This window comes from Rosa rugosa, chromosome 1 (genome assembly GCF_958449725.1).
Source record: "Rosa rugosa chromosome 1, drRosRugo1.1, whole genome shotgun sequence".
Taxonomy (NCBI): domain Eukaryota; kingdom Viridiplantae; phylum Streptophyta; class Magnoliopsida; order Rosales; family Rosaceae; genus Rosa; species Rosa rugosa.
The window spans coordinates 70,506,748-70,532,854 of NC_084820.1; the positions used below are offsets into that span (position 1 = coordinate 70,506,748).

A 26,107-nucleotide genomic window follows, 5' to 3' on the forward strand; every position below is an offset into this window, starting at 1 on the left:
GTTTCTTTTTGGACTGATAACTGGACTGAGTTTGGTGCTCTTAAAGATCTTGCGTTGGACTCTACAATGGTCGGTGATAGCATGCTTGTCCAAGATTTTTGGAGTAACAATGAATGGGATGCAACTCTTCTATATGCTTGTCTGCCAGCTGAGGTAGTGGATAAAATTTTATGTATTCCCATTGATGTTACTGGACAACAATGTGATAAGCTGATTTGGCGACACACTTCTAAAGGCAAGCTCACTGTTACAAGTGCTTATAATAGCCTTGCCTCAGTTTACACCAACTCCCACCCCCCCCCCCCCCCCCCCCCCCAAGTTAAAGACTTTTACTTGGTTATTTGTCCAAAGTCGCGTTCTTACTAATGTCAACAGACTAGAAGAAGACTCACCTATGATCCTCATTGCAAGCACTGCCCCGGAATACAAGAAACTATGACCCATCTCTCTGTAGAGATTGTCCTAAAGCTGCCACAACCTGGAATGTTATCGGTGTTCCTATTTCTATGCAAAGAACCTTTACTCTAGACTGGGAAGCCTGGATTGCTGCAAATATCCTTCAGAAAGGAAGTAAGTTTATGCATACTGATTGATCTCATGCCTTCATCTTTACTTGTTGGTTTATATGGAAGTGACGTAATAAAAACATTTTTGATAATAATTTCCATGGTCCTTATAATGCCAGAGAATCTATTTTGCAATATTTTCTTGAATGGCACAAGAACTCTACTGCCGTTACCAGTCCTTCTAATTCTAGGATTGAGTTGTTGAGTTGGATTAAACCTACCGCTGGGTATTATAAATTGAATGTGGATGGGTCAAGGTCTAGGGAAGGTGTTCTTGTGGAGTAATTAGAGATAACAATGGTCAATGGCATTATGGTTTTATGCTCAATATTGGTCATGGCGAGGTTTTACAGGCAGAAGCTTGGGGTCTTATAACTGGTCTTCGTATTGCTATCGATCTTCATATAGATAATCTTGAGGTTGAATCGGATTCAGCTATCCTTATCAACCTTCTTAAGAGTTCTGACACAGGGTTACATCCTCTTGGTACTTTACTCGCAAATTGCAGGAAGCTTATGGAATCTTTCTCCAGCTGTTTATTCACTCACATCCACCGTGAGAGAAATATGGTTGCAGATAGGTTAGCAAAGAAAAGCATTGATCAGGATCGGGGGTTATGCAGGCTGCCCCATTTGCCTAACTTCATTGTCCAAGACGTCCTTGATGATGCTAATGGCCTTGTAAGGCCTAGAGCTGTTGCCACAGCTATTTCTTAGTTCTTTCTGTTTTTTGCTTCTTTTCTGGGTCTTTGACCCCCTTTGTACCAAAAAAAATAATAATAATTCCTTACTTGGAAAATGTTAATAAAATCAGATTTTGGTTTTTATAGTTCATCTCTGTGACTGAGCATCTCGATGCTCATCTTCTTTCGGGGAACCTGTCACATCTGCTTGAGCAAATATTGTTATGGGAAGTCTGTCACATAAATTTGAATGCCGTATAGTACCAATCAATTGGTTTGTTGAACTAACGAACCGAGACAGAGCGAGAGTATTTGTGAGAAAGTAATTTGAGTTTTCATCAACTGGTTCAATACTTTCATTCTCTAGACCGTTTCCAGTGCTAAGAAGTCATATTCAACAAGGACAGCAACAATTGAAAATTACAACAGACACCCCAAAAGTAATTAACTACTGATTACATGTGACCAGGGTTTAATCCGGCTGTGAAAACTGGAAAGTTTACTAGACCCACAACACCAATCACCAAAGGCGATTTTCGATTACAGCAGATACAATGCCTTTCAGTGTCTCCTGCATCACATAACTGGGATTCAGTTTACAGCTTCTAACAACTCATTAACCAAAAATTAGCAAAAGATCACTCTTCATACCACTGAATGGTCTTTGAGACCAAGAGAAAGCAACAATGGCCTGGAAGAGCGCGAATTACTGCAAAACCAACCCAATGCATTAGAATGCTAGGACTTCGGCTAACCTCTTCCAAAGAAAGATGCTAGTAGATATGTGTGCCCAAGTCCAAGGAGAATAGCAAGAAATCAATTGTCTATATTTTCGTTTGTGGAGCTTGTTGGGTAGGAACCTTAGCTGGCCTATCAAATTTGCATGTAAGAGGAGGAAAGAAAATAAAACACTGCAGTCTGTACCATCTATAAGATCTACCTGATATGTTCCACAAGTTGACGAGCGCAGGCCTCTAGCATTGTCTGCGCACATGAGAATGGGTAGAGATGAGTACACAAGTCAGTCAACAAACTAAAAGGCTATAGCATCGGCACAATTACCTCATCTCGCTTGCCAAAGATTACAGACACGCTGTACGTTGGATTGAATGTTGCACCTTCCTCCTTACTGATGAAGAAAATATACACACCACATAAGTTCCTCAATGGTACTATCATTCTTTTTATACTTCCACAGAGTAGTTTCGAGTTATGAACAAAGAAAGTAAGATAAAGAAAGGCATAACAAATATAAAAGAAAATAAAACCTGATACTTGATCATAATTGGACAAAGCAAGACAATGGTTATGAACACAGCAATTTGTTCCATGACGATTGAGGTAAAACTAAAACTTCTAGACTATGTTAACATAGAAACTTATAGCAACTCCAGCTCAAAGAATTGGTATGCAAACCTGGCTTGCAGTATGGTCCCCATAGTTCCTATTTGAGTTGCAATGACCTGAAAAGTGTTCCATAACATTAGAACTGCACACAGAGACCACATTAAGTCCAACTCAAGCAAAACGGGAACCCGAAAACTCACAAGGAAGTGATCATCATAACAGCAAATCACCACATCTGTTTTGTTCCCCTGCCAACCACAAATGCTTGGGTCAGTAGGATTTCATACTCAGATTACATAACCCAAATCAAATATGAATTCTGGGTCCCCAAAACTGAAGCACATTCCAGCTAACAACGCTAGTTTTGATAATGCAGAAACTCTCAGAGGCATTACATCGAACACGTTGTGGGCAAAAACACAGAACATCCCAACGACGCAAAAATACCCCCAAACGACAATAAAGATACCAAAAGGTCCAAAAAATCAAAGAGATCGAGGGTTTACCTTGATTTCCAACGAGAACTTCTTGTGAGGAACAGGGAAACTGCTGTCGTCCATGACTAGAAGACTTGGAGAAGAAGATCCAAAACTTATGACTGGGCCTTTTTTCTTCACTCAAGTCAATGCCGTAAGCAAGGCTTTATAATGGGCATTTTCGGTAGGGTATTTCATAATGGAGGGTCTAACCATGTCGTTACACCTTGGAAATATGTCCCAACTTTGTGGGAAGTGAAAAAAAAAGGCCGAGTCTTTTAATTTCCACAAATTCTAGCACACCTTTTTTTTATAGAAAAAATTACATATTCTTATTTTCGCACCAAAATTTTCACACTATCAAATCATGATTCTTAAAGAACTAATTAACCAACTTACAGCTCCCAATGCATTTCAATGTCTCCTGCATCACGTAATTCGGATTTAGTTTACAGCTTCTAACAACTCATTAACCAAAAATTAGCAAAGGACCACTGTTCATACCACAAAATGGTCTCTGAGACCAAGAGAAAGCAATAATGGCATGGAAAAGCACGAATTACTGCAAAACCAATTCAATGCATTAGAACACTAGGCTAAACTTTTCTGGATAAATCAATTGCATATATTTTCTTTAGTGGGACTTGCTGGGTAGGAACTTTAGCTAGCCTATCAAATTTGCATGTTAGAGGAGGAAAGAAAAAAAAATGCTGCAAGTATGTACAATCTATATCAGATGTGTTTGTGAGATTTCAAATTTTGAAATTGTTAGAATTTTATTTTTTAAGTGGGACATGGAAAGAAGAGATCGCAACGAGTTCGCGTATTTTTCGGTGATTTTTTCAGAATACCAAACTATTTTTGGTGAATTTTTGAAGTGTAGGTGGAAATCAAATTAGGTGGCGATATGGTGCGTTACCATTAGTCGATAGGCTTGGCTTGGAAAGCAAGTAGCAGCAGCTTTGCATGGTTTAAGATCAGATTGACACTTGTCAAGTGGTGGTCTGCTTAACAAGTGGCATAAGTTTTTTGGTGTTTGATTAAGAACTTGACAAGTGGCATCAAACCAACTATTCATGTGTTGACACGTCGCAGATCTCTCCTTATAAATAAGAAGTCAGCCAACCTATATGGCTATATTTGTCGTACCATTTTTCAAGGCAGTTGTTCAGTTGTTCTCTCTACATTTACTCTTGCTTTCATGAATCATAACTTTTTATCTGTAATTCTGATTTATGATCCGTAAAATACTATGGATTCGTATTGATGCCTTCTTTTTGTTAATGGAGTTTTGAATAAGATTAGAAAGTTATTTCTAGAAGGCTCGATTTATGATCGGTATAGTAGAAGGTGATTTGTATTGTTGAGGTGAGTGGGTTATGTAATGTGTCATAAATTTCATATCTATTTCTAATATTTTATCTATCTATTTTCGAGTGAAGCGTGTCTATTTTTGAGATGAGATTTACATTATATATATTATATGAAATTGGAGGTTGAGATTATTCATGGTGCATGTGAACTTCTTAATTGGTTATGTTGACGTAAGGATGTGTCACACAGTGGTATAGGGCGGGAATTACCATTATGGTGCCCGTGAAGGTCATTAAATTGAAAAATAACCAATAAGAAAGGATAATGTGATGTGATGGTATTTTGGGATATTATATATTATGGTATGTGTAAAACTACATTGGCTTCACTGGCATATTGCATAGTCTACTTACTGATCAAGCGCGTGGTTTTTCTTACCTACCCATCTCTAATATCTTTTGCAGAGAAGTCCTGTGAGTTTATCAAGCCGAAAATTGTTTGGACGAGCCTAGAATGAAGACTTTATTTATATTCCACTTTGTAGCACTCACACCTTAGATTCAGCGTTAGATGCTTAAAATACACTGACATCAGATCCAGAGCATGACAATTTTCCACAAGTTGACGAGCACAAGCCTCTTAAAAATGGATGGAGATGACTACACAAGCCAGTCCACAAACAAAGAGGCTATAGCATTAGCAGTTAGCACGATTACCTCATCTCGCTTGCTAAAGATCACAGACAACCTGTACGTTGGATTGAATGTCGCCCCTTCCTCATTAATTACTAACGAATAAAATACAGACCACATCAGTTCCTCAATTGTACTATCATTGTTTTATGCTTCCGCACAGTAGTTCTTAGGTGATGGTATTGAAAAGTGTAACATACATATCTACACGAAATAAAAGCCGATACTTGATCATAATTGGACAAAGCAATGTGTTTTTATGCTGAAACACGATACAAAAAAGTACAGACTGCAGGTCAGAGATTGTAAATGTACCCAGAAAAACATTGTTTTCACTCGATGTTATTTGAGCCTCAAATTTGACCGAAAGTTGTTTACTATCATTGATTAGTAATTTTTATTGTTGATGATGTCATTAACTTGTAAGTTGCTGAGCCGAGCCGTATCCAAAACAATTTATTATTGGAAACATTTTTTTTTTTTAGCAGATAAACAACTCAAATATTATAACTAGTCTCTTGCCTTCCACTTACGAAAAATCTCTAAACTAAATGATACTGAATTGAAATAAACAACAATAAAAATAAACATACATAATACATCATACATGTAACCGATCCCGAATTCCCGATCACATTATTTTTTTTGATGAGATTCCCGATCACATTATGAATTGAGGAAAAGTGTGTGTGTGTATATATATATATTTTTTTTAGAATAAGAAAAAAATATTGTTTAAGACAATATAAAATTCTTTCCTTTTAGCATATGCCCACATGGATCCGCACCGCCACAAGGTTTTAGTGGGGTTTTAGAGCTAAGCTAGCCCACGTGTCCTTTTTGGTAGCTATAAAAGACCGAAAGCATCGCCATTCTTCCCCCCATTTGGGTTTTCAATTTTCTCTAAAACCTGTTGGAAAAGAAAGCCGAAGATCGTACTCAAGAGGTGAGTCCTTTTTCCATTTCTATTTATAATTCAAAGCAAAGCAATCTTGTTAGTACTGAATTACGGTTTTGATTTGGGGATTGCTCATAGTGTTAACACTCGAATCTGAATTACGGTTTTGATTTGGGGATTTCTTGAGCCTGGTTAGCCTTGTTTTGAACGAGCTTCTTGTCCTCTTTAATTTCATTCCTTGAGATCCATCTGTTTCTGAGATTAATATTCGAATCCATCTTCAAGATCCGCATCAGCACAGGATTATTTTTCTCGACCAACCATGACAAGCCGTGTCCAGATGCGTTTTCCGAAAAAGCCCAGGATTCCTGAAAAGAAGTACGCTTTCTGTGTTCCAGTCTCTGCTTTGTAGAGTGTTTGTTGCTCTGTATTTGGTGTTACTATTATCTGTATTAGATGTTAATACAGATTCCTTGAACTTGAGATCGGTCCATTTTATTATAAATACTGTAAAAGTATATGGATTTTCTAGTGGATTTTCAAGCATGTTGTGCCTACTGAATGCTCTTTGGATGTTAATATAGATTTGTTGAACTTGAGATTTCTCTATTAATGATGCTAATCTCATGTGTTTTTAGGATTAGCATACCGCTGCTTGAAAAGATTTTGAGCATGCTCTATGTCAGTGTCACAAAAGAGGAAAGGGAGGTGCTGGTGGATGCTATGATAGATGCTCGTGCAATCAGACATGTTGCTGCGTTTGAATTGGATCAACCGGTTACAACATTAAGGGCAGCTTGTGATGCGTTGAGAATCAGACGTGGCACGTTTTGTCCAGTGGATGTGGTCGTTATAGACAGTCTGATCTTGGAAAAAGCAAAGCACGTAGCAGATGAGAAGGAGATTCGAGTGGCAAAATGGGTAAGTTCATAGAGAGAGCTGAGTTAAAACTTTGTCAGCTGCGCCTAAAACTGAAAATTCTCATTGCTTAATTATCTTGAATTATCTTTTAGCCCGAGCTAACTCAAGCTGAAGTTGGAGCAAAATGGGATGAGGCAGATAAGACAGGTGAAAAGGGGAAGTGGTTTGCTGTTAAAGAGGGAGATGTCCAGGCAAAACAGGATGATCTTCAGGAGGTAATTGATAACTGAACCTAAAATGAGCATTAGATCATGAACCAGGAAAAGATTTATGAGCTGGTAATGGATGGTTAACTCTGCTATCTCTTGCCAGCTGTTCATGGAACACACTGAAAATAGCATTTAAACTTTTATTAATTGAATTTTTTTTTTTTTTTCTCTTAGTTCTTTCAGCTGGTCCAACCTGGAATTGGTCTGAGCGAATGTGGTTCATTCTTTGTACTCATCAACAGTCACTCAACCTGGTACAAAGAACTGGTGTTTGCAAGACTAGCGCAAGGAATTACCGAAAGGGAATTGTTGAACTCTCTCTGCAAGACGCCCTCTCTCTTCAAGACACCATATGGCTGCGATGCCGATGATTGTGTATTTTCTCCCTGGACTGCTGATAAGGTTGTGAATTTGCATGAGCAGGCTATAAACAAATGGCACGGCAGTACAGAATGGCAGTTCAATTGCATTGGGGAACATTTGGTGCCCAGTTCAAATAAATTGGTAAGAGTGATTGACAAGGTAAAATGGCCCCCCGCTTACAGAGTGATTGAAGCAAGAGAATTCTGGGCGGAGGTAAATGAAAAATTGTAATGGATGGTGGAAAGAGGGAGGAGAATGGTGGTATAAAGTGGGAAGAACTTGTATTGAATGTTGGTATATTGTAATGAACGGTGGTATCGGTGGTATAGAGGGGGAAGAACTTGTATAATGTTGGTATAGTTTTAGACTTTGCTAATGACCGGTATGAAGAAGTAGACGAAAAATTGTAATGAATGTTGCAGAGGTGGCGCGCCACTGCATTCTCAAGACTTTTAATGTCAGCGTCATATTGATTACTTAACACATTTGTTTTCTGCTCATTTCCATCTTGTAACTCTCTCTCTCTCTCTCTCTCTCTCTCTCTCTCTGTGTACAGGCTACAACGTCCATTTGGGGCGAGCGAGAATTATGATGAGCAGAAAAATCAAATGGTGATTGAGTAGGCAATTTTACGGTAAAAACTCTCCATTTGGAGAGCTTCCCAAATTAGATAACCATCACCACAGGCAACAGCCTTCAAATCCAAGAGGCTAGGGGTGCATAAATTTTTTTGAACAAGAGAGGAGTGTAACATTTGAAGGTTCTACTCATTCATATCCCAGAAGCCAAAGACTACTGTTCATACTGATTACTGCATCAGGAAGAACAAAATTATAGAGAGCATTATGAAATACTAAATTATAGAGAGCAAATTTAAAAACATAATCTAAATTTGATAGGAAAATCATCTGATAATTGAAGTTTATAAACCCAATGTGCAGACTTCTGTTTCTGGATTTGTTTGCAGACCAGGTGAGGCAGAGGTGATGGGGGTAAAACGGGAAGAGGAAATATGATAAACTTGGTGATCCCATCAGCTGACAAAATGAGTGGCTAACAATTTGCCACCTCACTGGGATTCCAAGGTGCATTCCAGAACTCCTCGTCTTCCCAGCATAAACGTTTGTTGAGATATTGATTTCTCAGATCAATTTTCCTTGGAACGTTTATATTGATTCATAAAACAGCATGTCAAAGTTTTAATGTATTAAATCTCAGAACTGGCAACACTGCACAGCCGCAGATTTTGGAATTATTTACTTTACTTAGTTGTAAGGGTCCAATAAACTATGCAAATGAACTGTAATTAATAAAAAAAATGTTGTGCGGACGTGATAAATTTTTATATTACAAAAAACTCTTGGATTGAAAAACCTAAAAAAGGTAAGAAAACAAATACAGACTTTGGTTGGAAAACTGATCCGAGAAATCAAACAAATTAATAAATTTAAAATGTCAGCATTGGAAATACTGCAATCTTCTTGGAGTTGGGAGAGTTTGCTTACACATAACACTATAGGAAATTCGGACATGCGGGCACTTTTTTTCTTGGTTTAGATCAAAAGACAACTCAAGCCTGCTGCAACATAAAACATATTCTTGAGCTGCAACAATTATAGGATTATAACTTGAGCATCAGTCACTACAAACTTTAGTTTTTCTTGGACGCGTGCTCTACCTCCTTGCTTCCAAATATGAAGTGCTTCGTCCGAAGGCCGCTCGTCTTCCCCATTTGAGCAATCATAACAACTGCCAGGATTCACCCAACGACTATTACCCAAATAGTATTTTCCAACTGGATTGATAACCATCTTCTCCAGCTTCGTGGCGATTTTCAGAATGCAAATGGCCAACTCTATCTCAATTGATCTACCATGGAAGCTATGCATCTCAACTGTTCTCAAACGATTATGTGAGAATCCAGAAAAATTGCTCATCTCTCCTTTATTGCGTCCTATCAATACCTACAAAGAACCAAATGTTTCTAGTCAGTAATTGTGCTATAAACCATTGCAGTGATATACTAGAAATAGAAGCAAGCAACTTTTTTTTTTTGTGGAAAAATAAACAACTGACCATTAATGCAAATTCTTCCAAAAGGGGTGCATCCTTGAGAACATTCAGAACGCTCCCAAGGTCAAAGTTGGGCGACCGGAGAACCAAGGTCATTTTCTTAAGGTTTCTAAACGTTGATACGCTTTGGGGTATTTCTTCCTGCACACAAACATTAGCATTAACATGCATGTAAAGGATAGGAATTTCAAGCATTAGAAATAGATCGATAGTCATGACTTACCGATTCATCTTGAAGCAGCAGATAGAACACTTCAAGCCCAGGACATGAGGCAAATCGGTCTAGTCCATGAGAAGAAGCTTCACGCTTACGTAAAAAAAGTGTTGCTAATTGTGGAGTTTTGATGCAAGAAATCGTGTCAAGTTTCCAATTGTACTCAAAGGAGACAAGATTAGCTGCACAAATCTCTATTTTTTTCAGCTGGTGACACCGGAGCAGCTTCAAATCAGTTAGACAAGGAGGAGCAGTAATTATCAGAGAAGAGCCCATTGTGCACTCCGCTAAGGTCAAGCTTTCTAGGAACAAACAAACAGAGAAGAGATATGCCCATTGTGCCATAATCGGTCTAGAACAAACAAACAAGCTTTCTATGCCCATTGTGCCATAAAATTCTCATCTACTTGAACAGTGTGCAGATGAAGAGTTTTTAGCTGCTTGAATCTGTCAAAATGATCAGATGGAGGACTCAGAACACATCTCAGCAAGGACAAATGTTTTAGACTTGAATCTGAAGGTAACACTTGGTGAGGGAAATCATATAAGCTGCTGCTTGTTCCAAAAACAAAGGCTTGGAACAACTGGAGATCAACAACTTCAGCTCCCCTTGTGGTTGCAAAATGAATCCAACTATCGAGATCGTCGACAGCAGGTGATTCTCCATCAAAAAAGAATGCCACTTTCAAAGAGTCTACCTTGTTACCAGAATGGAGCTCGAGAAATTCATTCACACGTCTTACAAAATATTGTTGTTTGAACTCATCCATAGTTTCCAACATCCCAATAGTTTCATCTTCTTCATGTTCAGCAACGAGTTGGTCGTATTTACCTCCAAATATGTTTGGAATGTCGAATTCAAGATTCTGCCTTGTCAGTATTGCATGCCTCCACCGGCGGGATATCATGCTAGTAACCACAGCATCTTTTAATCTTAAGAATGAAACTATGTAAGACAGAACCTCATCGGGCAACTCATTGATTAAATCCCTCTTCTCACAATCCTACACAGATGAACACCGAATAAAAATTAAAAAAGGAGATTGACAGTAAAAACTAAAAAGCAATTATTAGAATTGTTCGAAGTCTTGACAGTGTACTCATAGATTATTAGATTATAAGATCTTTGTCTGATTGTCTCCTATGGAACTACAACAGAGGAAATACAATTGCTTTTTGTAATAATATCAATTCAGCTAATCGCTTGAATGGGTTAATATGCAAGAAAACCTCCAGGTATTTATAAGATCTTTGTCTGATTGTTTCCTATGGACTACAACAGAGGGAATACAATTGCTTTTTGTAATAATATCAATTCATTTAATCGCTTGAATGGCCATTCGGGTTAATATGCAAGAAAACCTCAAGGTATTTGGGTTTATTTTTCATTCTTTTTAAAAGAAAAAGAATTTGTGGGTTAAAAGCTAGAGAAGGAATTTAAACTCATATAGTGGAGAGAAATACCATTAGACTCGGTTGGTGAGTTTGAAGTTTTTTATGTTGGATAGAAGGTTGAACTATTTTTCTTAGCTATTTACATGAATATATCTAAAATTAAAAAGGGGATAAAAACCTTACCATAGAAAGTTTCCCACCGTGATCCATTCGTCTTCGAACTGAAACAGTCATCGATCTATTGATCCTTAATCTAATCTCACGCAAAAATGTGTTTATATTATTGTCAGAAGAGAACTGCACTTATATAGATATTATATCATAGGATCCTAACCTAGTAAGGAAAGCAATCCTAATACCACTAGAAGAAAAGAAGTCTACGACAACATCTTAATAACAACATGCTCTAGTTGCTAGTTGTTACTTACAATCTTCCACAACACGGGTAAAGAATGTGTATTATATTAAGATGTGTACCACCACATGAGACATTTGCATGTCGTCTAATTGTCGATGACATATATTGCATGATCTACAACATGCACCATTAATTGTTGTCAAAAGTGATTGACAACATGAATTGCATGTTGTTAAACATGATTTTTTTTTTTTTTTTCTTGAAGTGTACATATCTCAATAACATTGAATTTTTATGTTAGGAAAAAGTAATTAATATGACCAATCCCACACACTGGTTACAGATTTACAGGTAACCAGTTAATGAAGACTCTATTACTTAGTTCACAAGAATTAGGACTGAAATACTGTTATGTGATTAAATTTCTTACATTCTCCCACTTTTCTGGAAACCTTCATTTGGATACATGAAACAGTTGAAATTTGTAGGGTTTAGACCACTTTTCTGCAAGGATTGGGTTGGGTATTTGCTAACCGTGGAGTTTTGATGCAAAAAGTCATAATATAGCCGTTGTGTTCTAAGGAGACAAGATTAGCTGCTTGTATCGCTAGTTTTTCTAACTTAATACACCACAGCACTTTCAAATCAGTCAGACGAGGATGACCAGTAATGATCAGAAATGAGCCCACATCGCAATGCCACAAGGTCAATCTTTCGAGTAACAAACAATTAGAGAAGAGACACGCTGTAAAGTTTTCATCTAAAATGACATCGCGTAGATCAAGAGTTGCTAGCTGATTGAACTTGTCAAAATGATCAGGTGGAGGTTTCAGAAAACATCTCTGCAATGATAAATGCTTTAGACTTGAGTTTGAAAGTAGCAACTGATGAGGAAAATCATAATAACACCAGAAGCTGTAATATAATTGAAGATTAAGCACTTGGGCTCCGTTTTCAATTGCAAAACGAATCCATTCATCTAGGTGGCCAGCATCTTCTCCATTCAAATAGAATGCCACTTTGAAAGTGTCTACCTTCTTACCAGAATAGAGCCTCAAAAACTCATGTACACGTCTTATAAAGTCTTGTCTTTTAAACTGATCCGCCAGCATCAAAAAATTATTCTGTTCAAGGTCGGTAACGAGTTGGGCATATTTGCCTGTTTGGAATGTCGAATTCAAGATTCCGCCTTGTCAGTATTAGATGCTTCCAAAGGTGCCTCCACCGGTGGGATATCAAGCTAGTATCCACAGCATCTTTTAGGCTTAAGAATGAAACTATGTAAGACAGAAGCTCATCCGGCAACTCATTGATTAAATCCCTGTTCTCGCACTCCGCCTGCAAACATAACATCAACACAGTAAATACTAGTTTTTTGGGTAAACCCTTAATTACATGGTACCTAAACTAGCACGGAATACATTTTTTAATTAGTACCTACAAATTTTTAGGGTTAGTTGCGGGCAAATAAAGATACCAAAATTAAAGGTACTTCCATGGATGAAAAAGAGGGCTACCTTGATTTCCGACGAGAAATTCTTGTGAAGAACAGGTTTGTACGTCCATGACTTGTTGAAGCCTTGCAGAAGAAGAACTCGATCATTTTGGCTTTTTTTTTTATTTTCAGAACAATTGTGTTCACATATAGATCGTTGTTAAAAAGAAAAAACTCTGAATTTTGGGTCACACAAAACCGAAGCAATTCGCTCGCTAGGGTTTGCTAATGACTTCTCGAAGACTTGCAGCAGAAGAAACTCGATCAACCACCGCCGCGTCAAAATTATTGTTTGGGCCTATATGTTTCAAGTGCGGCCCACATCGAAATTCTTTTATAATTGTTAATTATTATTTTATTATTGATGACGTGTTAGTAGTAGCAATATTTGGCGGCAACTAACTCGGCAAGTAGATATCTCGTGCTCACTGGCCCTTCAACACGTGACCTTTTGTTCTTAGCTTCTCTGGCTTTGCCGACGGAGCCGAGCCATACAAATTTTCCTTCTCTTTTTTTTTTTTTTTTTTGAACCTGTATGCAAATTTTTCTTTTTGGCATCTGAAATATTACATATTTAGACTTTTTTATTTATATAAAATAATATTTGTAAAACTTTGCAATGCTCATAAAGAAAACTAAAAGCACATACATAGTTGATTAATTAGTCAACATACCTATCAAGAAATCAACTTATCCAATCAAAAAAGTTCTCTCCTTTTAGGGAGGATTGAGAAAGTATATTCATATTGACAACATTGTATCAAAGGGTCGCGGACCGACCATAGAACTCTGTTCAATAAGCGGGCCGCATTAGCTTAACTTCTCCAGTCTCGCTCAGATCCTCTTGAATTTTTTGAAAATGTTCATGTTTCAAATAAGTATGCGTGCTTTTGAGTTCCACGGCCAAGTTGCTGTCCACGGGCCTGAGGATTCGAGAGCTCAATCCCCTGCATATAAAACCCAGTCTTTTTTCTTAGCACCAAGAAGCTGAACATTACAAGCAGGCATATTAGCTAAGGCAGCAAGACCACCAGCTGTCCCCATAAGGTTCGCCGCAACAACACTCCCAACAGTAGCACAAAGATTTGGTGCAATAGAACCCATTCTCCCTTCTACAAAATCAAGAACTTTTTTCTTCGCTGAATCGAGTGCAAGGGCTTGATCACATGCATCAACTATTTTCTCTAGGATGTCCTCTGGAAGTGGCTTTCCACTTGTAGTTGAAGCTGTAACTGATACATCCACAATAGTTGTTCAAGATAAAAGCCCCTCCAGATCAACAAGAGTTATATCCATTTCATTCCCAATTTTCTAAAGTCTGAACAACTCGGGCATAATCAATTGGATGATGAACATGTGGCTCAAGCTCTGGAAATTTTTGCCGTATTTGTCACGAATAAAATTTTGGATGATTACAAGTTCACTCTCAATGTGATCTGACTAAGCATTACAATCCACAATCAGCTGGTATACTGGATCATCCTCCAAAACTAGTGCATGACTTGACATATCGGAGCCCTTCTCAAGTGCACCTTCCACTTTCTGCATCATATCAACAAATCTTTGTGATTTTTGCAATTTTGAAACACTTTCCAGATCATCATAGCCAAGTGTCTCTTAAGTCTGCCAAGCCCCATCGACATCTTCCTCCATCTTTGCAACACTTACATCATCTTCAACAAGAACATCGGCTTCACTGTCAGATAGCTCATCAAGGTCAGCAAGAAACGAATCGGCCAGAGTTGCAATTGTTTTAGGCTCCCAAATTCTCAATTACACCTTAATACACTCAGAAAAAGAGAAACTTCAAATAAAAGAACAAACTAACTTGAATATATATCGTCACTCACAAGGACAAAGGAAACAAGCCAAAATGTAATTTTTTCTATAGAACCCGAAACTAAGGCTGCTTCTCAATAATGCTAAGGTGTCAGAAAACATATATTTATATGTGCATGAGGCAAACTCTAAAACCTAATAGGTCAACAAGAATTAAATTAATTATGTGGGCTTTATTCAAAAAATGATTTATGGGCTTTTTAATTTAAGCCACAAACCAACACCTTTACCTTTAGGTGACCAATTGACACTAGAATCACACTCTTCTTTACATCATTATGTCACTCGGTCTAATGGCATGAATACTTATATTTGTAAATACGAATTCTCTTTTCGACCCAACCGACGACTTTTAATGTACACTATAGAAAAAAGACTAATTCATATTTTTGGGTAATTCTATCTTGGAATTTGCAAATGCCATTAACAACGGCTCAAGCCAAGTCGCAAAAGAAGCCGCCGGATTTAGCTACTCAGTTGACAGTTTTTATGGGCTGAAAAGTAAACGCGATCTTTGCATGAATGCCACTAGAAGTTCTAGAACCAATTATAGACTCCCTCTGAAACTCATCATTCTTTTCCTACCTCGCTACGAAACCAAACAAACAAGAAAGAAGAAAACGACTAAGAAGCAGAGTACTACTACTACTAGCTTAATTAATCAGCTCTTTACGAAGAAGAAGCAGAGCACTACAGGCTTAATTAATCAGCTCTTTCGGTTTTCTCTTGGATATCAAGTAAAATGGGGATTGCTCGTTTACAAGAGAGGGAAGAAGATCACGAGCTATTACAAGAGCTCCGCCGCATGTTGGTCTCCTCCGCCGGCCAAGACCAACCACACCTTCCACAAAAGCGCTTCTCATCCAAAAGCGCTTATGAAGATGACTCGGAAGAGAAGCTAGTCTGCGTCACAAGCGGCGTTTCCTTCTTGGGCCTCGCCGTCGTCAACCGTCTCCTCCTCCGCGGCTACTCCGTCCGCATCATCGTTAATAACTCCGGTAATTAATTACTACTCAAAGTCTCAAACCATTGATTCATAATATAACTTAATCATTTGTTTAGTTAATTTTTTTGTTTATGACTATAATGTTTGGTTGACAATTTTGACCTGCCGGAAATGCAGTGGACGTTGAGAAACTGAGGGAGATGACGACGGCGAACGTTAACGTCACTGTAGTTATGGCGAAGCTAGCAGAAGTTGAAAGCTTATCACAAGCATTTCAGGGCTGTCGTGGCGTCTTCCACACCTCTGGATTTACCGATCCTGCTGGCCTTTCTGGGTACACTGTGAGTCCATTTTTGTCTGTCACCGTCACTCTAATTCTAATTTAATTTCTACATTGATGCGGACACGTTGCCAATATTACTTGCTTGAGCAAGAAACTTATATAATAATTTCAATGTTGGTTCGTATATCTTATCAATCTGAGTACTCTTGGAATTTTCTGAACAACTTAAGCATAGTCACTATATTATTGTAAGAATGACACATCAATCGCATATTCAGATATTTTATTTGGGTTGTTCGAGCTATTTGATTAAGAATAAATTTGAAAGAACTTACTACACTCAACATTTGATTTTTTACACCAACATTGTAGATATCAATATTTGTGTGACCCGGGGCTTTTCGCTTATTTAATTTGGATGAATCAACTTCTGGTAGCTTGTTACAACGTTACATCATGGGTCTTTTTCATATAGTAACTTGGCTTTTTGAATCATCTGGGTTAGAAATCCATGGCTGATATCGAAGTGAAGGCCAGTCAGAATGTGATGAGGGCATGTGCAGTGACACCTTCAGTAAGAAAATGTGTGCTCACTTCTTCACTTTTAGCCTGTGTATGGCAAGAGCAAGACATTTCACAAAATGACCTCTCCACAATCCCTGTTATCAACCATGACTGCTGGAGCAATGAGTCACTCTGCATAGAAAAAAAGGTTTGAAATTCACCCAAAACTAGGCAACAGTTGTTTGTTGATTAGCGTATTATTTGTAATCTCAACTCGGCTTCAAAATTTGGCAGCTGTGGTATGCTTTGGGGAAGCTTAGAGCAGAGAAAGCTGCATGGACATTAGCCAAAGAAACTGGGTTAAAGCTCACTACAATCTGCCCAGGTCTTATTACTGGCCCTGAATTTTTCTCTAGAAACCCAACAGCAACAATTGCATATCTCAAAGGTACTTATTGATCCGAGCCCTTATACCGCCATTTTTTCACTGATGGATGACAATAGACTACAAGTTTCTCATTATTCACCATCACCCTTTTGTTCTCGAAGACTTTTAAATCAAATTCGAAACACTTTCTTGTGAATGTTGTGCAGGTGCCCAAGAGATGTACCAATGTGGCGTGCTAGCAACCGTGGATGTGATGAGACTGGCAGAAGTTCATGTAAGTGTATATGAGGCGATGAACAAGTCGGCATTTGGTAGATACATTTGCTTTGATCGAGTTATTGAAACAGAGAAAGAGGCAGAGAAGCTAGCAGGGGAGACCGGTATGTCAAAGAAGAAGATATGCAGAAATTATGAAGGGTCTAGTAGTGTTCATCATCTTAGATATGAATTGTCGAATAAGAAGCTTACAAATCTCTTGTCAGGAACACTGAGAAGTTGCTATAACCAAAACCAGCAATTCTATTAAGTTCCAACATGGGTTCTAGCCCTGTATGTTCTGGTTTAGTAGCACACTAAAAGTTTTGGAAGCATTAGACATAAATTTCAGGATGTCTCTGTTACTAATACCACCAATGTTATTTATTGTTATCATTTCATATCCAATAAAATAGTGCCATGGTCTGAATCTTCATATCAGACTATTTATCAATCTAAATGGCACTAACACAATACCTTGACAGTTTCGTTCAGAACCCAATATCAATTCTGTACTAGGTCTTTTAGATTCTTCATTCTCAATTAAAAAACAAATCCTGAATCCATGGAGACAAAAAATAAATAATAATAATAAATAAAAAAGTATAAGAAGAGTTTAAGAACAAGATTGAATCCAAAACTAAGCAAAATGATTCCAGAAGGTCCAAAGATTCATGTTTTGTAAGCAAAACAAAAACACGGAGGAACTATATCACCCAAATGGTTTCTTGGTAGATTGATAAGAAATCAGCAAAACAAACAAACCATGTTTCCAAATCAAAATTTTGATCAGATCGGAGGCTCAAATAATATAAAATCCAGTGGTGGATTGAAAAAAAGAGAGGAGATTATTAAGAAAAGGCTCAGAGAGTTGCTAACTGTGCTCAACGAAGAGCCCTTTTACAGGCACTTCTCATACAAGAGGTGTCAGAAATTTAAGCACTCATCATCTTTGCCAACTTATCGTGTATAAACAAAAAATCCCATCGATTTAATAAGAAAATAACAGAAACAAAGACTAAACGAAGAAGAAGCTGCTGCTGCTGCTAGAACGAGAGGCGAAGCTTAATGTGTCTTAGGTATGGCTGCTTGCGCTATTATATATAGCTTCTTGTTGGGCTTTTAGGGTTTAAGACTCAGTACGAGCCCACAGTTTTATTGGTGGTTCAACTTTACAAATTGAGCCCACTTTATATATGGGCGAAACTACCGCTGCCAATGTTTAAGAGGAGAGGCCGATAACATTGAGTTTGGTTTCAAGATATAGGTATATATGAAATTATCAATGGGAACACCATTGGCTTTGAAAATTCGTTGTTATTGTTTGGTAAGAATGATATATAAAATAGAAAAACGACTAGCGACGAATGTTCGTAAGCAGAATGTTATCTATTATATATTGGAAACACCTTTACTGACAAACAACTCGTTGGAAGTGAGAATTGTTTGGGTTAATTAGTAGATTGCCTTTTCGTTCAAGTTATGCTGTACTCTTCAAGTTGTAGTTCTCTATGATAATTTAAGTAGACTAATGTTCGTCGATGGTGTTTTCTTAAGCATTATAAACCCTCGGGCATTATTAGAGAAACCAATTTAAGGAACCAATGTTACCTATTATATATTGCTCTTGTTATATTTTGAAGAGTAATGTCAATGATTTTGCAACGATTTCCTACGCTTTGGGGCACTGGATTTGAAATTTTCTTCTGAATTCCAGTACTGAATATAGTAAGGTAATAAACGTTGCTTGGTTGTTCTTGTTACTCAACAATCTCCATTATCTCCATTGTTTTCAGGGAGATTGTTGAGTAAGACAATCCCTCAATTGCAGCAGAACAGTAAGCCAAAATCTGCTCATGTTGGACTCACAACCAGATACAAGCACGCTTTCAACCTAGACAATGAACTCGTTTAGTTAACTTTTCTTTTTTGGACAAGAGCTCGTTTAATTAGTTAACTAGCATCACTAGCATGTTTTGCAAGCTTCTTCTTGTATGCATCTTTTCTGCCAACAATAATATCTTTTTTCCGATTTAGACCAGTCGTTAGTCGGTTACCCGTCAGCTTTTCTCTTTAGATTAAATACCAATTGAATATATCAAAGGGAACTTTAGATATGCCTAGATATGATTATTAATCACAACATTATAATCATGACCTAAACGGCCGGCTACAGATTGATCGAGAAGTATAGTCAGAAACAACAGATATAGTTAATATAGAGAGACCCCGACTTAATGGGACATGCAAACCTTGGCTTAGATATATCATCATATATCCATGAACAACCTTGATGGACATATGCTTAGTGGTGGTCATGATTGATATTTGTTATTTTGTTTAATGTTGATGTTGAATGAAGTTGATTCTTGTGAACGAGTGTGTATGACAGAAGGGTAGCTAGGTCCTAGGTCTGGTTGAAACTTGAGATCGAACAAATGAACAATGACATGCACGCAGTGACATTGTGCTAGCTGGTCATATAAATATATAATAATATCCTTATCCTAGCTAGCTCTATTTGTTTAATGAAATCATGCATATGGCTTTATGGGTTAGGTGTTGCATGTAAGGTTGAGTTCGGTTTTGTTTTGTTTCTGACCAAAATTGAGATCGAAATGGACTTAAATTTCGGTTTTATTTTTATTATGTTTTTTGCGCTACAAGTTTGCATTTAAAAACGTTTACCTTTTTTTCTTCCTTATAATACATTTATATTTCTAGAGATTGAAAGTCCGATTTATTTTAGTCAAGATTTTTTTATTTTATTTTTAGTAATGCCACGAGGGCGAAATAATATATTCATCACAAGCCAGAATAGGCCATTACATACCATTCTGTTGTCATTTATAGACAGACAAGAAGCTAGTGGTAGTATCCACAAGTGGTACATACATATAATCCTACTCATTGTACATTCAAATACGTAGAGATAGCGGATATCCTTCTTCGGTACTACTCTAGAGACGCTAAAAAGACATTGGATGCACATTAGTGCTTAGGTTCCTAAAACAAAGGAAATTATTGTAATTAGACAAACTAATTAACATAGGGATGGACCTAGGGCAAAAAAGCCTAGACCAACTGATTCAGTTCAACGCAGATCCAAAGAGGAGCCCAGCAGGCCTGACCGGGTCCAGGCCCAACCTTCATCTCCACACACGCCTAGCCAACGAACAGTTCCAGCCTCGCTCCGCCGACCATGCTGCACCTGCTCCGCCATGATCCCGCCGCCACGATTCAATCACCACAGCCCAAATCACCCGGCACCACGCTGCCACACCCAGCAGGCCAGCATCACCACGACACGCCCCGATCCAAACTCCAGCAATCCACCCCGCCGCAGAAAGGTAAACATTCCTGAAAAGTCGTCGATCCAGCAGCAAATCGAGGTCCCGATTCCGCCCACGTAGCCACCGCATCATAGAGATTTCACACCAAGCCTGAAGCCCAAGCCAACCTGCAAAAAACTCAAGTAAGACCCCTCAGTCGAGATTAAAATAACAACATTGCTTTAAATTCATTATTGAGAAGCTCAATTCGTTTTGGTTTGGTTCGATTTAAGGTTGAGTTGGATTCTATTTTATTTTTTATAAAAACTGAAACCAAATTGGACTTGATTCTCGATTTGGTTTGATTATATTTTTGTGCTACAAGTTTAGATGTAGTTCAGTTTTAATTTTAGTTTATAAAAAGCTCAGTACATTTCGATTTAGGATGGAAACCCCAAATGGAACCAAATTAATTCAATTTGATTTCGATTTTGAGATTCGGTTTTCAAGCACAACAAACCCTAGTTGCATGCATTACTACTTGCATTGAAATCAAAGAAAGCAAGAAGATCCGAATCAATAAATAAAAGTCCAAGAGTGGAAAAGGAGCTTGGTAAGATGGGAACAGTTCCCTATATTCGCTCTCTCTCTCTCTAGCTCATCGGTACTCACTCACTCACTCATGAGTCATGAAAACCAAAACCAATGCCCCATCTCGCATCTCTCTTTGTTTTTGTGACGACTACTAATTTTCCCATTTCTTTAGTCTGTCTCGACAGGGTTATAAATATAAGAAAATCTTTTGCTTTTAATATCATCAAAAAGAACGCTTGCAAGTCAGTAGCTACAGTACTAAACAATTCATCAATAAAAAGCAAACCAGAGACCTCACCTGATGATAGAGAGAGAGAGAGTTGAGTGCTGATTCTGCTTTTGCTGCAGAACAATGCCACGTTATTAACAATCAGCACAAGAGAAGACTTAAAGCTCTTTCAGATCAGATCACACATCATATCCACTTTCTTCTTTCTCTTCTTCTTCTTTCTCGGTTCTTCCATTACTACACGCAGAGATCAAGCTTTCCCAGAACCATCAACACTCTCATTTCAGCTCCAACCAAGTGAGTTCTTCTTTTTCATGTCATATACAATTATACATTTACCAATTGCATTTTCAAAGTTTTATTTTCATTTCTTCCACATTTACCTCTGCGAATCAAGAATGTGCATCAGTTAGGATGAGTCTCACTGCTTTCATATTATTCCATGCATATCAGAAAAGCTCACGATTCTCGATCATGATAGTGATCGATTCCCATCTCTGACTCTAAGTTTTACCTTTTGTTGGTGATTGGCTGATTCACTGTAGATCGACCCCACTATTGTTTAGCCGTTTTCTGATAAGACTATTCTGCTCCAGTAGAAAGTCCTTGTCTCTCTGATCCTTCAGGAGCCTTTCACATACTGTTTCAGAAAACCATTAACATATAAAACCAATGTAGCTTTTAGTTCTTTTGTAAACTAGCTAACTATTAGTAGTAATATAGGACTCTAGCCATGTTCTATCTCTTCTGTTTCCTTTTGAGTCTCAACCAGTCTGGTCCAATTGAGATTCTCATCTGAGATCTCACCCAGAAATTGAAATTTGATCACCATGTCATAAATGTAATGACATCATATATACTTCTCCATTTATAACAAAATTAACAACTTTAATTGGGTTTCTGCAATTGTTTTTTTACCAAATCTGAAAACTCCCACCTCATGAGTTTTGGTTTTCGTGTTTAGAGAATCTGCCAACCTGAAACTAATATTGTTTTCTTTTTCTGCTGTTCCCTAACATGGTAAAGACATATTTTCAAAAATAAGATAATAGTCAAAACTCAAAATTCAATGGTGGAAGGATTATTCTAGTAATTACATTTTGGCTTTTTACTAAACTAAACCTAATGAGGAATGGCACCGAAATGAAGTTAGTGTGCATCACGACTAAAATGGCATTTTGAGCTTTCAATTGGAAGTAATAGTTGTTAACTTTGTGGTGATTTCATAACAATTTAAGGTTTTGAATTTTGAAGCATGGCATTTCATAAGAATACGATAATGAGACATCTAAATGCTGGTAACTTTATTTTGCTAACTTTTCTTGTAAAAGTGTCACTTCATAACAATACTATTGAGACCTTGAAACTTTAGGTCAAATTGATTACCTTATTTCATTAGATCAAAAACAAGACTTGGTGCATTCGCTTTAACTTATTTTGGGTAACATTATTTTTCGACATCTATTTGGAACGTTATCCTTATCTTTCAAATAAATTAAAAAAAAAAAAATTGTCCTTATCTTCAACCTTGATGTCCCATGTATAATTGCACGTCTTGATAGTATAGATGCCTTTCCCATAGAGGTTATATGACCTTTCAGCAAATTGGAAAACTGATAGCACCTAACCTTTTTCACTGTCACACTTATAAGGTATATAATTTCGAATTACATTCCGATTCTGAGAAATATTTTGAAACTTTCCTAACAATTGCCACTTCCTTTTTCGTCTCGCTTTCCCCATGTTTTAGTCCCTTTTTTTTTTTTTTTTTTTTGTAAAACTGCTTTTTTAGTTTAAAAGGGGAGAAACTTCTTCTCTAAATAAAACCTACCTTTTTGCTTTTTCGTTTATTATCATGCACGAAATCAAAGTACTAGAATACCCGTGAAGTAACTTAGCCATCTAAACTCCATAAGGGCATGATGGGTTTCAACTTCATGTTTTGAGAATGTGAACCGAGAAATTGAAACCAAAATCAATTAGTTCAGTTAGTTTAGATTTTTGATTCTATTTTTTAGCTGGACGCATCTTTTGAAAAATTTGTGTGCAAATGTGACAAATTTTTTTGTTCCATAAAAATAAATGTACAATAAATTTGATAATTAAAAACCCTTAACATGAAATTTGTGATAATTATCTAAGTTGTCGATGATAACACTTAAAATTCAAAATGGTAGAGTTGTAGTAAATTATTCTTTGACAAGAAAAAAAGAAGAGAGGGTAGGGTCGATGGATAGGACTGAACATGGCAATGTTGCGAAGCCAAATTAGGGATGGGACATGAAGTTATCATCTTATTTCAGAAAATTGCAACCAGAAAAAATAAAAACTCAATTCATAATTTTGGTGTCTGCCCTAGTCTGTCTCGTGTTACTCCCATTTCCATTTTCGACATAACCTTTTTCATTATGGGAAAATGATTGTTACCCACTCATATACACTTTAACATCTAATAGTCAATTTTACTTACCCTTACCCTAGTCAATGGTCAATCACTCGGATCCAAGTAAACTTTGGTAATTAAGATCATGATTATGTATACTTATCTATAGATTTTGTTTTCCGTTCTAAAATCTACTGCATATTGAAAAAAAACAATCTTATTCACCTACTAAGAGCATGAAAACCAACCATAGTTGTGCTTAACTGTTGTAGGATCTAAAAAAATTTCAACTATCCTGTCACTATTTACCATGTGATTTAGATCTAACGATTATTGAGCACAATTTAGCATGATTCTAGAAAAAGATAAATGACACTAAATACTCAATTAATCCATTAGTGGATTTTGAATTAAGGTCCAAACTTTTGCATGAATGTAGCTATATTTTAATAGTATAGATTAAGACTTTTATTACCGCTGGTGGTTCTTCACGATAGTGTTTTCCGCAAAGTGAATATCTAAAAGCTTTTCTTTACCGTTTCACCCTCCTCCCTCCTCAAATTTACCAGATGAAAAATGCATGAAAAAAACGTCGTATAAAGTCACATTGAATCAGAAATGCTTGCTTTCCCTAGAAACTCGGGAAGATTCACTCTCAAGATTTCTCACTCTCTCTCTCTCTCTCTCTTCCCAGGACGGGTCAAGTAATCCGCAACCCGAAATGGGTCACCAGAGCCCGACTCCTCCGGTGCCACGTAAACACCACTCACCGGATTCGAGTTCATCGGACGGTGGAGCCGCCGCAATCACCAGAGCGAAGAAGAGCCGCTACCCAGTAGACGACGACGACGACGACGGCGGTGATTGGGTCGAGTGCTCCGGCAAGTACTGCCGGTCATGCAGCGCCGGCATGATCGCCGATTGCGTGGCGCTGTGCTGCTGCCCCTGCGCTCTGGTCAACCTGTTGACTCTGGCCTTCGTGAAAGTGCCGTGGATGGTTGGGAGGAAGTGCTTGGGGTTAGGCAAGAACAAGAAGAAGAAGAAGGAAAACCAGAGCCAGGGGCAGAATCGGAAATCCAAAAAAAAGTGCAGGAGCAAGAAGAAGCAGGTTAGTAGTAGTCATCGGCATCAACGTTGCGCGGCGGAGGAGGAATTGCCGGCGCAGATATCGTGCTACGTGTACGGTGTTGATGATCAGGAGGAGGAGGAGGAAGGGGAAGAAGAGGAGGATTGTGTGAGTAGTGCAGAGAGGGTATGGTTGGAATTGTACCAGGTGGGACATTTGGGTTTTGGGAGGGTTTCGTTTAGTGGTGGTGGAGTTCAGTCTGTGCAGGGGAAGGTTGCCATGAATTGATGGATACAACTTTGTGCACCAGTTTGCTTAGTGAGATTTATAATGTGTGTACCCAATTTGTAGTTTCCATGTTCTTGCAGTTAAAAATATGGATTTGTACAGTATATTGGTGTTCCAGAGAGATATTATTAATCTGGCAGTGGCAGAAGAACGCAGGATGCTGCCAAGCAAGAGGGATGCAAAGTTTTTTCTCATGAATTGCTTTTGTTGTCGACATGAATTTGGGTTGGGCCTGTCGATGAATCGTGTTGTGTCGGGTTTCATTTGATGTTGTTGTTGAGGTATTAAACATGTCATGATGGAATTTGAATCGGTACAAATTTAACGGGTTGTTTTGCTGCGCGAAGCTGCTCTAACTAATACCGCAAATGTCTCAGTCATTTACATCAGAAATGAGTCTGATGGATGGATATGGTTCAAAGTGGTGTTATCGGGTTTTAGCTCACAAAGACAATTAGTTTTAAGGTCCAAACCAGTTTCGCGGCCCAAAATCAGAACCCATGGTACCATTCCTGACCAATATGTATGTCTTGATGACACAATATTCACCTGTGTATCTCATCGATCAAATTACTATAATCATGGTTAGGCATTCTTAGACGCTTTTACTACTCTGGTGTCTTAACTAGTACTCTTTTTTTTTTTTTTTAGAAGAAATAAATTCATTAATAACTGATAAGATTAACTAGTACTCTAATAGTTAGTATTCACTGAAAAAAGAAAAAGAAAAAGAAAAAGTAGTAGTTAGTGTGAACCTAGTGCTGGCTGTCAAAAGTTTAATGGTTAAAGAAGTTCGTTCGGATTTATACGGGAAAAACAATTGAAACGTTTAGAAATCCTAAGTTGTCAATATTAAAAAAACTAGAGATGATGAGAGGGGTGTCGGCGATGGGTTATATGGACGGCATGGTATTGCGATGTTATTTGAAGGGATGAGAATCAAAACGACAGCAACAGCGACCACCACTTTGACGTCAGAGATGAAGAAAAACATTGAGAGTTTATTTTATTTTTTATCAAATAAACAACTCATATACAACAACTAGTCTATTATGAG

At 37.7% G+C, this 26,107-nt stretch overlaps 5 protein-coding genes, 2 long non-coding RNA genes and 1 other non-coding gene across 8 annotated transcripts; 4 read left to right on the forward strand and 4 right to left on the reverse strand.

The window, feature by feature from the left end:
• Positions 1 to 333: 333 nt before the first annotated feature.
• LOC133706731 (uncharacterized) lies at positions 334 to 1,394 on the forward strand. Its single transcript, XR_009844699.1, has 2 exons — positions 334 to 570; positions 1,075 to 1,394. It is a non-coding gene; the product is annotated as an uncharacterized LOC133706731 (long non-coding RNA).
• Positions 1,395 to 1,557: 163 nt separating this feature from the next.
• On the reverse strand, positions 1,558 to 3,263 carry LOC133706740 (uncharacterized). The gene is made up of 7 exons (XM_062132283.1): positions 3,102 to 3,263; positions 2,796 to 2,843; positions 2,665 to 2,711; positions 2,311 to 2,377; positions 2,189 to 2,232; positions 1,900 to 1,957; positions 1,558 to 1,819 (listed from the first exon to the last, which is right to left on the reverse strand). The coding sequence occupies exons 1-7, from the start codon at positions 3,153 to 3,155 to the stop codon at positions 1,769 to 1,771; spliced, it is 369 nt and encodes a 122-aa protein (XP_061988267.1). The 5' UTR covers positions 3,156 to 3,263; the 3' UTR covers positions 1,558 to 1,768.
• A 3,011-nt stretch (positions 3,264 to 6,274) lies between these two features.
• LOC133706749 (uncharacterized) lies at positions 6,275 to 8,010 on the forward strand. The gene is made up of 4 exons (XM_062132292.1): positions 6,275 to 6,353; positions 6,614 to 6,896; positions 6,989 to 7,111; positions 7,280 to 8,010. Exons 1-4 carry the CDS (start codon positions 6,298 to 6,300, stop codon positions 7,697 to 7,699), a joined length of 882 nt encoding a protein of 293 aa, XP_061988276.1. The 5' UTR covers positions 6,275 to 6,297; the 3' UTR covers positions 7,700 to 8,010.
• Positions 8,011 to 9,081: 1,071 nt separating this feature from the next.
• Positions 9,082 to 10,100, reverse strand: LOC133734240 (uncharacterized). Its single transcript, XM_062161881.1, has 3 exons — positions 9,765 to 10,100; positions 9,545 to 9,682; positions 9,082 to 9,432 (listed from the first exon to the last, which is right to left on the reverse strand). The coding sequence occupies exons 1-3, from the start codon at positions 10,098 to 10,100 to the stop codon at positions 9,082 to 9,084; spliced, it is 825 nt and encodes a 274-aa protein (XP_062017865.1).
• A 5,271-nt stretch (positions 10,101 to 15,371) lies between these two features.
• LOC133706758 (cinnamoyl-CoA reductase-like SNL6) lies at positions 15,372 to 17,694 on the forward strand. Its single transcript, XM_062132304.1, has 5 exons — positions 15,372 to 15,840; positions 15,966 to 16,129; positions 16,577 to 16,783; positions 16,870 to 17,023; positions 17,170 to 17,694. Exons 1-5 carry the CDS (start codon positions 15,585 to 15,587, stop codon positions 17,487 to 17,489), a joined length of 1,101 nt encoding a protein of 366 aa, XP_061988288.1. The 5' UTR covers positions 15,372 to 15,584; the 3' UTR covers positions 17,490 to 17,694.
• A 384-nt stretch (positions 17,695 to 18,078) lies between these two features.
• LOC133727580 (small nucleolar RNA snoR1) lies at positions 18,079 to 18,175 on the reverse strand. Its single transcript, XR_009855261.1, has one exon. It is a non-coding gene; the product is annotated as a small nucleolar RNA snoR1 (small nucleolar RNA).
• Positions 18,176 to 20,228: 2,053 nt separating this feature from the next.
• On the reverse strand, positions 20,229 to 22,025 carry LOC133706774 (uncharacterized). The gene is made up of 2 exons (XR_009844714.1): positions 21,383 to 22,025; positions 20,229 to 20,678 (listed from the first exon to the last, which is right to left on the reverse strand). It is a non-coding gene; the product is annotated as an uncharacterized LOC133706774 (long non-coding RNA).
• On the forward strand, positions 21,483 to 25,392 carry LOC133706766 (uncharacterized). Its single transcript, XM_062132312.1, has 2 exons — positions 21,483 to 21,610; positions 24,391 to 25,392. Exon 2 carries the CDS (start codon positions 24,418 to 24,420, stop codon positions 25,048 to 25,050), a length of 633 nt encoding a protein of 210 aa, XP_061988296.1. The 5' UTR covers positions 21,483 to 21,610; positions 24,391 to 24,417; the 3' UTR covers positions 25,051 to 25,392.
• Positions 25,393 to 26,107: the final 715 nt, after the last annotated feature.

Bases quoted from the DNA above. Each gene is read 5' to 3' on its own strand.
- LOC133706740 (XM_062132283.1), bottom strand. From the start codon at position 3,155: ATGGACGACAGCAGTTTCCCTGTTCCTCACAAGAAGTTCTCGTTGGAA. The intron at 2,233-2,310 runs GTAATTGTGCCG...TCATGTGCGCAG, and splicing joins TCTTTGGCAAGCGAGATGAG to ACAATGCTAGAGGCCTGCGC. The intron at 1,958-2,188 runs GTAGATCTTATA...TTGGTTTTGCAG, and splicing joins CAACTTGTGGAACATATCAG to TAATTCGCGCTCTTCCAGGC.
- LOC133706749 (XM_062132292.1), top strand. From the start codon at position 6,298: ATGACAAGCCGTGTCCAGATGCGTTTTCCGAAAAAGCCCAGGATTCCT. The intron at 6,354-6,613 runs GTACGCTTTCTG...ATGTGTTTTTAG, and splicing joins CCCAGGATTCCTGAAAAGAA to GATTAGCATACCGCTGCTTG. The intron at 7,112-7,279 runs GTAATTGATAAC...TTTTTCTCTTAG, and splicing joins AACAGGATGATCTTCAGGAG to TTCTTTCAGCTGGTCCAACC.
- LOC133734240 (XM_062161881.1), bottom strand. From the start codon at position 10,100: ATGGCACAATGGGCATATCTCTTCTCTGTTTGTTTGTTCCTAGAAAGC. The intron at 9,683-9,764 runs GTAAGTCATGAC...GTTTGTGTGCAG, and splicing joins TGCTGCTTCAAGATGAATCG to GAAGAAATACCCCAAAGCGT. The intron at 9,433-9,544 runs GTCAGTTGTTTA...GGTTCTTTGTAG, and splicing joins TGGAAGAATTTGCATTAATG to GTATTGATAGGACGCAATAA.
- LOC133706758 (XM_062132304.1), top strand. From the start codon at position 15,585: ATGGGGATTGCTCGTTTACAAGAGAGGGAAGAAGATCACGAGCTATTA. The intron at 16,130-16,576 runs GTGAGTCCATTT...CATCTGGGTTAG, and splicing joins CTGGCCTTTCTGGGTACACT to AAATCCATGGCTGATATCGA. The intron at 16,784-16,869 runs GTTTGAAATTCA...AAAATTTGGCAG, and splicing joins CACTCTGCATAGAAAAAAAG to CTGTGGTATGCTTTGGGGAA.
- LOC133706766 (XM_062132312.1), top strand. From the start codon at position 24,418: ATGGGTCACCAGAGCCCGACTCCTCCGGTGCCACGTAAACACCACTCA.